Genomic DNA, 12,845 nt, shown 5'->3' on the forward strand with positions numbered 1-12,845 from the left:
TTAAAAAATCAAATTGCTTAAATTAAATATTAATAAGTTAATCCCTATGTTCCTACTAAAGTGTATCGGCAATCCACACAGTTAATCCCAATGAAACAACTTTTGATGTCAAAGAGGATGACTATGTTTCGTGGTCATTATTGGAGCAAAAATAGGTCAAATAACATTATACAATTTAAACACTTGAGATATATTCACATTATGTTAGTGCCATCAACACCCAATCCCAATGTCAGAGGATTTTATTGCTGAATTGGGAGCTTTGAAATAGTAGATGGACATCCATCAATGCATGATTGAGTGCAAATTTTGGTCAATTATCATTATGAGTGCATCAGTAGACATGAATGCAAAATCTGGAAGCATATACAAGGCACATAAACTATTTGACAACTTAGTGCCTCGTAGAAATGTAATACCATGGAATACCTTGAAACAAAGTATTTGTGTAAACGTTCTGCTACAATTCATCATTACTCCTCAATTTGCATGTATTAAAGGACTTTCAATGCATTAGAAAACTAATCCAATAATTTTAGGTCTATTAGATGAAGATTGAAATAGCATTAATCTACCCTGTCGTGGTGCCTTAATGTTGAATACTTTTTCGAGAGTGTGAAAAGCATTATATCTTTGTCTTCGAGGTGAGAGACTATAGTTGATTGTGGCCAATAATAAGGACAAACTATAGTTGATTGTGGCCAATAATAGGCATGATCATAAACTTCCTTTGCATTATTGCCTTTCTAAATGGCTTCCTTTGATTGGGCATCTAGTTCTTTCGGAGAAGTTATGAACTCAAAAGTAGGACTTCTTTTTTGAGTTGTTCATCACATGTATTTTACAATGTTCTCCTAGTACTGAGGTTACGTAATAGCCCTTCATTGATCTTGTGAAAAGTTTCACCACAATAATCTCCTTTACAAGCATTAAAATGAGACTAAAAATTTAAAAAACGACAAGAAACAATAAGATTGTTTTCTAAAAGTACAAATTAACTATAAAAATACTTAAAACACTCATTAATGATTCCTACAACTGTCTTTATGGACATCTCGAAAAAACATAATTTTCTTATGCTTTGGATGGAAATATAACCTTCAATTCCCTAAAAGTATAATTTGTCTATTAAAAGTTTTACCGGTTACTTAATACTCAATATATCAAGGAACCTAATAACTTTGTCTTAGAAATCTCATGTGTATTCATAGGCTTCCAAATATTATGTTTCAATTATTTAATTTACTACCAATGACTCCTATTTTTTTGGACCCATGCTTATTCCTCTACTTAACTATATTTATCATGAATCCCTTCTAATTTCTAGACCCTTGCTTATTCTTCTACTTTTTTGACTAAATTATCATCATTCCCTACTATTTTTCAAACATCACAATTTTGACCAACACCATAAAGGAAGGCAAAAATAACAATCAAAGTAGACATCACAATCTAGAACAACACAATAAAAGAAAGGAAAATGAGTAAAAAATAACAATCCTGTGTACTGTCAATCCCTAATTTTTGGACCCTTTCTTATCTTTCTACTCCTTTAACTATATTTATCATCAATCCAAGCGATTTTTCAGACATCACAATCTGGATTAACTTCATAAAAGGAAAGAAAAAATAGCCATCAAAGTCAATGTCAAGGGTAACCTAATAGGCCTTCATTGATCTTCTCACAGGTTACACCACAGATCTCTTCTTTACATGCATTAGGATGATGCTAAAAAATAACAACAAAACAATAAGATCATTGTCATTAATGATTCCTACAACTTTGTTTTCAAATGCACATCTCAAACATATACCTTTTCCTTATGCTTTGAAAATATTTTTAATCTTCATTTCTTTGAAAGTATAATCTATCTATTAAATTCTTACTGGTTACTTAACACTCCTTATATCAAGGAATCCTACATCTTTTTCTTAGAAATCTCATGTGTATTCATAGGCTTCTAAATATTATTCCCCAAATTTTTAATTTACTATCAATGGCTCCTATTTTTTATGTCCTTTTCTTAGTCTTCTACTTCTTGCCTATATTTATCGTCAATCCCTCCTAATTTTTAGACCCTTGCTTATTATTCTACTCCTTTAACTACATTTACCATCAGTCCCTACTATTTTCAGACCTTGGGTTACTCTTCTACCCCTTGAATGATTACCATCAATCCCTAATTGTAAAGAAACGTGGCATAATGGTAAATGCCATATTGCCTTTTGACTTGATCTTTGCAAATTACTTTGTTTCATTCTTTGTCAATAAGGCTTTATTTTATAGGAGAATTTATGGGAGCCTCATAGGACCTGTGGTCTAAGACAAAGGACGTGAGCTCTTAAAAGTGCACCTGTTGAAATGGTTGAATGTAATTTGGGGGCAAGGGAATGATTGTTTGCATAAAGCATGCTATTTTGTGTTAAATTCATGGATCTTCTACAAATGTATATTCAAAATTTGATTGAGGTAGATATTACTAATGTTTACTGCACGTCCAGTCCTCTGTATTCGATCTTGGATGATTAATAATATCTCTGCTATATAATTCAGAGGAAGTAAAATGCTTGGAAGATCAGACTGCTGTGTATGTGTGTCTTTCAAACTACATTCACAACCTGTACATATAGCCTATCTAGAGGGTATGTCCCTCAAGGGACATAACCCTTGGCATTAACAAATAACTTGTTATCCCTAAGCCAACAATCTTTATTAAATAAATTAGTTATGACTAAGTAAGTTGACCAAGAACAAATAATGTATTTGTCTAGAAATCATCAGCACCTTTAGAGACAATATATATTAAATTGAATGCCATTCATTAGGAATATATGTATAGAAGAGTAGGTACAATTTGTACCATCAGACCTGTAGGTTTATCTAGGTTATATTCTTAACACTCCCTCTTAACCTGATAATCCCACAGAGAGATATCACATTTAGCAACATCAATATAGATGTTTAAGCAAGAATTAATACTCTATATCTGTCTGTCTCTTCTTAGTATGTGATATCATAGAATACATGATACAAAGTCATATTACTAAATCTGTGATATCACAAATCATTGCTACTAGTGATAAGACACATGTTGTGACTCATAGAAACTAGTATTTCCATATCACAATGAGATCTTGAGTTTAAGATCTACCAGAATACAGGATAAACTTGGAGAATGCTAAGATTCTTCCTTTATCCAATTTGTGACCCATGAACATAGCAATGTCAATGTCACAACACGATCTAAAACTCATCTGAATCTTACAGTAAAATCTATTGTTTAGTACATTATCTAAGAGATTGTCATCTCTCATAATGCCTTTTACACAAGTATTCATTATTTCAGAGATCATCACCTCGTTAAATAATGATTACCCATGGTGGAGCCCATAATAGTCAATAGCCTGACAAAAATAAAATTATCATAAGAATACAAAATAATTCAATCATACCTGGATCTTTCCTGAGATGATCACTCTCAGAGAGGTTTGATAAGAATATTTGCTTTCTAATTTCTAGTACTTAAGGATGAAGTCTAGAGAATAATTAAATTCTCTCTTTATCGAAGTTGTGATTCATAGACATCGAAATGTCTCTTTCACAACACAATCTTGAATCTATTCAATGTTTGCCAGTAGTCCTCTACTGATTAAAAAACACCATAAGATCATTTGATATCACATCAAATTCGTGCTGGAAGATTTTTTTTTCTTCTATTACTACAAACTGATGCTGCAAGATTGTTTGCTGAAAAATGCTTCCACACCATGATGTTTATAAAGGTAGGCCCATCAGATGGTTGCTCACTTTAGATTTTCAAGACTCCTACTGGATATCAAATTAGTATAAGAAATAAAATTGAAAGATATTATAGACATAAGGTAAAAGATGAGCTCAAGTACAATAGATACTTATCTTTCCATCATAACCTTGATGAAAGCTTTTGTACTTTATGAGTATACACCATGTTGACATGGTACACTCAGTCTGAGTTTGTATAGCCTAGATCCTGGGGAGTCAACTCGATCTTCTAAGTACTCTCTCTTACATATAACCTTCTTATAAGTTGATACTTATGATTTTTGCTACAAATTCTTTATTACTTGGGAATAAATAAAGCATGGTCTACTCCCTCTTGGACTTGAGGAAAGATCAGAAATGCCTTGAGTAAAATGTTTTGATATCGCATATGATATAATGAGTATTGGCCTCCTAGAATATCAACGATATTTACCAAATACTCTTTTGAGTAATGGCCTTCCAAAATGGTAGATAGTCACCAAATATTAGAATGAATTTTGTGCTTGACTATAGTTTCCAGCAGCCTAATGTATCCTCCTTTAATATTCCTAACCTGACAAAGCCTTACCAAAAGTATCTCCCATCTAGAGATCACAACCTTCATTTCTGGCTAATTCCATAGAATTAAATATGCTAGAATCCGATTTAGCTAATTTCAATACTCCCTTTTAGCTAGGGAGGATTCAAAACATTCAAAATATTCACATAATCACTATGGCATTCTCAGAGGGTGATATTGAACATTATGGACTTTCTATGATACCATCTTTCATACTTGCAAAGGATGGATCTACCTAGCATTGCCCACAGAGGGTGGGAGATACAACTAAATGTATCAATGAAGCAGTCTGCATATCTCTCATCTTCCCATTGCATTCCTCTTATGAAAAGTAATTGCTCCGTGGTAGAAGAATACTTAGATACATCTGGTACTCTAACCTTGGTGCCATCCTGACAGCTTTTCACAGAGATTAATAACAATCCAAGAGAAATATCAATGCTTGAATCATTCATGATTCATTATCCAAATAATATAGCATGAATTAATAACAACATGAAGGATTGAAGAGCATTATTCAACCATAAAGAATACTTATCTCTTTGTACTTCTTGGTCCGTCCGCAGTCAACAGATATAAGCATTCGGCAACATAGAAGTTAGACTAGATCACAAGGTCCAGTCCATATTATATTTTGAAATCCTTTACTTGTATTGATCTTGAAGTAATTTCAAGTGCAGACCCATCTGAGTTCATTATGTTTCCATTAAAATGTAAAGTGTTGCTAGTTAGAGTACTGAGACTTCCAAGAATATCAAAGGTGTAAAAAATATGACTTCCACAGTTTCAAGCTGAAGGACCTTCACACTATGCACTTTATTAGGATTTGGAATTATCTCCATTAAAACATCAACATCCTCAAGCCTTTTAATGACCATTATAACTCTTGCTATGCTTTTTGCAGTCTTTCTGCCCATCAACTCTGTATTGCCTGGAATCATGTGGAGTTGTTCTGACAACACTCTTGTTCAATATTTCCCTTGATGGCTAATTCCAAAAAAACTTCACAGGCTTCCTTAGTGTCTGCCGATTATAGACTCGAAGTATAGAAGTCTGCTATCTTATTTTCTGACCGAGTTGTTTCATCCAATTACAACTTTGAGGGTTTCGACCCTAATGAGAAACAATCCCTACTTAGAAAAGCTCTTTCAAAATTACAGCACCCACTCAATCAATTTGAGCACCAACCCAATGGCAACTTATAAATGATTTGAGGAACCAATTGCATTAAGTCTGAAGTCATATTAATCCAATAATATTGCTGTAACTTCCATTATAATCAAACTGAAATTCTGATATAGTAAACTATTTATGAACAACTTTTCAGAACAAGAAATTTAACTTGGGATATATGGAGCTTCCTTGCAAATTAAATCAGATATTATAGGGAAATGTCTCTAGCAAAATTGAAGCATGTATTGGAGAATATCACAATTATTTCATACATGAACTGAGCATTGATCTGTTCAATTTATTCTTTAAAGTCTGAACTGTATTACTGAATCTTCTTTCTGTAGTACATCGATGATCACAACTTATCTTGTCACTTTCAGCAGCGTTGAGTCCACATCACCCTTCAGCAGACATTCTGTGAATATATATATTTTATTTCAGACATGGTCAATCCGTCTCTCAGTCTGTTTATCTGTGCAATTGAATTTCTTTAGATTTTACAAGGATGCTTTTCCTTATCCACACAGACGTCATAAAGGAATCGAGAGCATATGTGTATACAAGTCGCTGTTTGTTTACTCACACGTGTTATATTTGATACAACTGATCAACAAAATGAGTTTTATTTTCTATTGAGTGTCGGATCTTTAAACTGTAGCACTCATATCAACCCGATCTACATGTGGATTGGCCCATCTGACCCGTCCCAAGCACAAGGTTTTACAGTGGATTTGGTCAGATCATATCTTATAAGCCCCAAGCACATCATCAAGGGTGTTGATTTGATACTGATAGTCATATCAGTGTATAAGAAAAAATCCCTGCACCGGAACTGCCATATGCCCCCATCTGTGGCACATTGGTGAAGACACACGGGTTCCTCGGCATCACAGAGCATGAGCCAATATGCTAGCAGATCCACACTCCTGCATACAAGATCTTTACAACATGAGTGATTTTGTACATCGACTACAATCCAAGAATCAATTCTTCTCCAAATCTAGATGCCCAACATCCCATGGATCGTGTGACTGATGGTGGAAAGCAATTTTTGATCAAAGACAAATCATTGGTTGTGAATACGAGCTTGATTCATCTTCATTGATATATCCAGCGAGTTGAGTTCTCTAAGCTTGAAAATCATTGGTCTGATTTCACCAGCGAACCTTCCAAAACTCTGTCGAGTCCAATGAGTTCAATACTTGAAAAACCTCTTATCAATATTATTATGAATCTTTACTATTTACTGCGTGATTAAGTTCATAGATTTGTACAGTAGGTTTCTGTAATTCAACAACACTTGTAGATGATTGCGCCTGATAACCTTATCACTTGTCAAACAATTAAAATTTATTATCATCGAACCCTCGATGACAACAAGAAGTCTTTGCAGTAAACAGAAATAAAACTCCAGTTTTTTTCTAATGCTATTATGTCTATATTATAGATGTAATACTGTCATGATGAATTTGGTTCCAAGCCTTACATTTGCAGTTGGCTTTGATACCATGTTAAATTCATGGATCTTCTACAAATGTATATTTTGAATTTGATTGAGGCAGATATTACTAATGTTTACTGCAGGTCCAGTCCTCTATATTCGATCTTGGATGATTAATAATATCTCTGCTATGTAATTCGGAGGAAGTAAAATGCTTGGAAGATCAGACTGCTGTGTATGTGTGTCTTCCAAACTGCATTCACAACCCGTACATATATCCTATCTAGAGGGTATGTCCCTCAAGGGACATAACCCTTGGCATTAACAAACAACTTGTTATCCCTAAGCCAGTGATCTTTATTAAATAAATTAGTTATGACTAACTAATTTAACCAAGAACAAATAATGTATTTGTCTAGAAATCATCAACACCTTTAGAGAAAATATATATTAAATTGAATGCCATTCATTAGGAATATATGTATAGAAGAGCAGGTACGATCTGTACCATCAGACCTGTAGGTTTATCTAGGTTATATTCTTAACATTTTGGATGACTCTACTAATTCGAAAGTCATGGTGAATTTAGCACTCAACTTGTGTAGTGAGAAGCAAATGAAACACGATGGCTTCACCATAGACAACATAGTGTCGCATTTTAGTAACCACAACAGAGACAACAATTCCCTTAAACACCTAACCACTAGGTTTTAGCTCACTTGGTCTTGGTTGTTGTTTTAGGTAGCATAGTTATTCCAACTATTGATTTGCTTGTGATGTGGATGAGATTCATTGCTCATTGCCTAAGAGATTATGGATGGGCTCCCCTTGGAAAGAGCTAAGCTTCGGATTGTTGAGTTAAAATCTCAATTCCTCTTGAACAACTCCAAGGAATTATGTGATTTCTTTCGAATAGTTCTCATGAAATATTAAATTTATGAAATTATTGTCCATATGGTGATTAACAGTAATCTATTGATATAATGGAATTTGTAATAATATTCTTATTCTTATTGGTAATCAGTTTGTCCACATTATTGTTACAATGGAAGACTCATTTTTGACTTCATTGATACAAGATAAACGTACATGAATAAGAGGAACCTATATAAGGTACTAGGGATCTACAAGGACGTCAAGCGATCAAACTGAATACCCATGTACCATATTCTTTCAAAAAAAACAGAATGCAGGAACATGGAAACGAATTGAACATTTTCGTTTCACTTATACAATTATGTAGATTGATTCTGTTATGAAAGCAGATCGTATTACAAAGTTGATGTTGACACCGCTGAACTATGAGACTAAAAACTGTTTTAATATCTATGTTTGATGTCTCATATTCGGTCTGTGGTTGGAATATACGTAGTGGGATCAAGGGTGGGGACGTGTCCTTGGGAGACATGACCCCACTTCACGTAAGTCACGTTCCCCGTGGACATGGATGCACCATTTAATAATATCTCTGGTGTCAACCAAAACAATCGATTCAATTGGGACTTGACAACTCTTAGTTATTATGACTCTTGTTTAAATAATATTATTATGCACAGTTTGGAGAGCACTTTCAATTCGAATGGCAATTTTATATATATATATATATGTATGTATGTATATGTATATATAATCTTAAGAAATTTCAATTTATATTAATTATTTATTATTCAAACTTTAATATATATATAGAGTGTCACAAATTCACAATATTAATACTTACATATCTGCAAAAATGAATTTGTTTAATGATCAATCATAATCTATCTGATTGAAGCTACAATACATAAACATTTATATATCGAATGCTCTAGTGATGATATTCTCTTTCTTGTTATCTATGTGGATGACTTGATCATTATTAGCAGTTCAACACATTTGATTGCAGAAATCAAACAGGATTTGTGCAAGAATTTTGATATAACACATTTGGGGCTTCTCCATTATCGTTTAGGTGTTGAGGTTTGGCAGACTGATGGTAGCATCTTTATTTCTCAGTCTAAGGATGCTAGGAACTTGCTTGACAGATTTTGTATGTAGGATTGTAAACTTGCTTCCATACCTATGGAATAAGGACTGAAGTTGTCAGCCAAGTCTGGTTCACCTTCCGTTGATGAAACCACTTACAGGGAACTAGTGGGCATCTCATCTATCTCATTGCCACTAGTCTCGGTCTTGGTTTTGCAATGAACTACATTCACGCTTCATGACAACCTCCAAGGCTGATCATTGGGTAGCAATGAAGCATATGTTGTGTTATGTGAAGAGCAACTTTGATGATGGATTTTTTTACACTCGGAGTCACGATTCTAGACTCAATGTGTTAACAAATTCAAATTGGGCATGTTTGGTTGATGATAATACATCAACTTCTGGATATATGTTCAGTTTGAGATCTGGTGGAGTCACTTGGACTAGTAAAAAGCAAAATGCAGTCTCAATCTCCTCCACAAAAGTAGAGTATCGAGGAGTTGTTAAGGCAGGTTGTGAGGCAATTTGGCTTCGCTGGATGCTTGCAGATATGCATTTATTTCAAGTTTCAAGTTGGCCATTCTTAAACTTGCCAAGAACCTGGTCTTCCATGAAAGAACTAAACATGTGGACATTCATCGTCATTACATTTGGCAGTTGGTTGAAGATGGGACAGACAGTACAGTTCATTTGTAGTATGCTCCAACTGCGGATTAGACTGTCAACATTCTCACCAAGCCTCTTGGTCTAGATAAGTTTGTTAAATTGAAGGGACAGTTTGGTGTTGTAGACAGATTGAGTTTCTTATTAGAAAGTTGCTATATTGTACATTTGTAAATTCTTTATAATGATTGTCTTGATCATTTGTTAATACATAAAATATTTTACCAATTACTTAGCATAATAATCTTCTGAATTCCAGTTGTCATATTAGAGGTAGCAGTGATTAGCTATAAATCTTATACATAAGCAATTGTAAGAAGTATCATTGATCATTATTCACAGTGCTAAGTGAGACTATAAGGAAATCCGTCTCTTAAAATTGAGATTGCATGTAATTGTCCCTATTTCCTAAGCTACCCGAAAAGGGGACAGTGCAGGACAGTAGACACTGAAAGGTTAAACCTTGCACTTTGGTAGTGGATAGGGCTTCTATTACAGTTTCTTAAGGATATTTAAAGCAATTATATTGTCTTGGTATTTCTTTAAACTTGTAGGTGTAGACCTATCCCAGAGAAAACAATTAAGAATCTTTATAAAATCTCACATCTCTTAAATACTTTAAATTGCATGTGGACTACCTGATGTTATCTACTCAGGAATAACGGAACCTTTTTAGGTTGACCACTTTCCTTGCTTAGATACCATACTTGAATATCAATATGAATTATATGATTTTTTTTTTCTTGAAAGTATTGAATATGAATTATCTGGTGGATAGTTTATGGTGCCCAAGGAGTTTACGGAGTGCCACTTTCCTTGCTTGGATACCATATTCCTAAATCTTATTTTTCTTAAAAATAATTGAATATGGATTATCTGGCAGATAGTTTATGTTGCCCTACAAGTTTGAGTTTTAATCTCAAGGTTCTTAATGTTCTTTTAATTCTAGCAAAAAATCAATTCATCTAGGAATTTGGGGATAAACCTTCTTAGCTAAGGTCTAGAACTGTTTTTTAATAATTTTCATGAATGTTGTTGGGACATTAATGAGTCTGACAAGCATTTCTAAGAACATCTAGTGTCCATTTTGCCTGCTTTTAAAGTAACTTAAGGTACATCATTTTCTTGGTTTATACTTGATGTTCTTCATTTTAAAGGTCTGTGTAAGAGAATGCCGCAGATGTGGTTTTGCAATTTTATTTTTATTGCAAAGAGGAGAAATCATTACTTTTCTATAGATACTTGGTTTTACCTTGGTTAATATTTTGCAAGGAGATTATGAATGATATGGAACACAATATGGTACAACATTATACAATAAAAGCTCTTATTGGGACTCAGAGAAACTCATCCCGGCTGTCTATCCTCAAATAATTTAATAAATAATGATAGGATTTAAAATTGGGTGTTACTGGAAGTTAAGCATGGATATATGTGGTGCTTGAATACTTATTTGTAAAGAAATGAAATGCTTATATGTTTACATGAAAGATCAAGCACTTGAAGCATGCCTGTAAAGAAACAATTCTGAAGGCTTATCTGCAAATAGCCGAGTGTCTGAACAACTGTGATGGCAGAAGAATGATCTGGTAATGGTCATATAAGAGTAATTTCAAATTCGATAATAATTTTATTCTAACTTGGGATTGAAGTTTCCTTGGTATTATTGTCTACAAGTTTAAAACGAGGAAAATAATTGTAGAGTTTCAGTGTTTTGTCCAATACAGTTTTCTAAAAAGCTGTTATTGGGACTCAGAGCAACTCATCACATCTGTCTATCCTCAAATAAATAATAATGGGATTAAAAATTGGGCTTTACTGGAAGTTAGGCATGGATATATGCGGTGCTTGAATGCTTATTTGTAAAGAAATGAAATGCTTATAAAGTTTACATAAAAGATCAAGCACTTGAAGCATGCCTATAAAGAAAAAATTCTGAAGTCTTATCTGCAAATAACCAAGTGTCTGAACAACTGTGATGGCAGAAGAATGGTCTTGTAATGGTCATATAAAGAGTAATTTTGAATTCGATAATAATTTTGTTGTATCTTGAGATTGAAGTTTACTTGGTATTATTGTCTACAAGTTTAAAACGAGGAAAATAATTGTAGAGTTTCAGTGTTTTTTCCAATACAGTTTTGATTAAATATTGGAACTCAAAAAATCAAAATCTTACTACTCTTATATTTTATTACTGTGGCATTTTGTGCTTTCGAAAGCAATGTAGTCAACTATAAATAACCAAGTTTCTTATATAGTATTTGCATTAGTTTCCCTCTATAGCTCGTGGTCTTTGAATGCTCATCCCTTTTGCATGTGGGGAGTGGATGTTAGCATTTTGTTAGAGTTGATCCTGTCTGTTTCTTTTTTTCTCTTTTTAGTAGTTTTCCCCTAATCTGGTTGTTTTCTTGATGGATTATCTAGGTGGAATCATACATTAAAGAGCATATAAGGCCTCTCTGTAAAAGTGGAGTAGTTACTGTAGAGCAATATCGTTGGGCTGTCGGTAAGACTGTTGAGAAAGTTATGAAATACCACTCTGATGCTAAAAATGCAGATTTTATTATCTCAGAGGGAAATAAAGTGAAAAAACTTGCTGAACAATATTTGAAAACATTCAAGAAAAATGAAACTTGATGATATGCACATATGTAAATTCCATTTGCCCTGAGTATTCAGTTGAAAGTGCTTGTGAAATATTGTGGGTGCTTTTTCATATCCCTAGTCTTAACTAAATAGCCATTTTTATCCATCCTAGTCATGATGATTTGAAATTGAGATAATTCAAGTATTATCAAAGGCTTGAACATCCTTTTCTAGGTATCAAATTGGGTATAGTGCACATTATTACACATCTCAAAATTGAAAGCATAGTATTAGTATGCCCCTTCCCCAACCATTCTTTATATTCTTTTCTGGTAAAGTAAAATTTAGATTATATTATTTTGCCTTTAATTATCAAGCATGACTGTCTCGCTTGTTCTTCAAGTATCATGTATAGTGCTTGCCAAAGCATTTGACTCGAGTCTGTATTGCATTTGGTATTGGATAACTAATTTAGAACTAGCTGGTGATTTGTAGCATTTTTACACAATCATTTTTCTTATAGTGAATGCTGTATTCGATGAGATGGTTATCCTATCTTTATTTGGCATTTCATCAGAAATCATTCTCTTATGATGTTGTCATCAACGAGACACTTGTAATTGAAGAGAAATATCATTTTCTTTTGTGAGGTT

General features: G+C 33.5%; 1 protein-coding gene across 1 annotated transcript in view; it reads left to right on the forward strand.

The window, feature by feature from the left end:
• Nucleotides 1–12,594, forward strand: part of LOC149568408 (RING/U-box protein) — a 155,161-nt gene extending 142,567 nt beyond the window's left edge. The window contains exon 14 of the mRNA XM_089821330.1: nt 12,031–12,594. Coding sequence (XP_089677456.1) covers nt 12,031–12,243 — 213 coding nt within the window. The 3' untranslated portion in view covers nt 12,244–12,594. The remainder of the gene's footprint in view (nt 1–12,030) is intronic.
• Nucleotides 12,595–12,845: the final 251 nt, after the last annotated feature.

This window comes from Cupressus sempervirens, chromosome 3 (assembly GCF_028749045.1).
Source record: "Cupressus sempervirens isolate cs-2001-9-10 chromosome 3, ASM2874904v1, whole genome shotgun sequence".
NCBI classification, from domain to species: domain Eukaryota; kingdom Viridiplantae; phylum Streptophyta; class Pinopsida; order Cupressales; family Cupressaceae; genus Cupressus; species Cupressus sempervirens.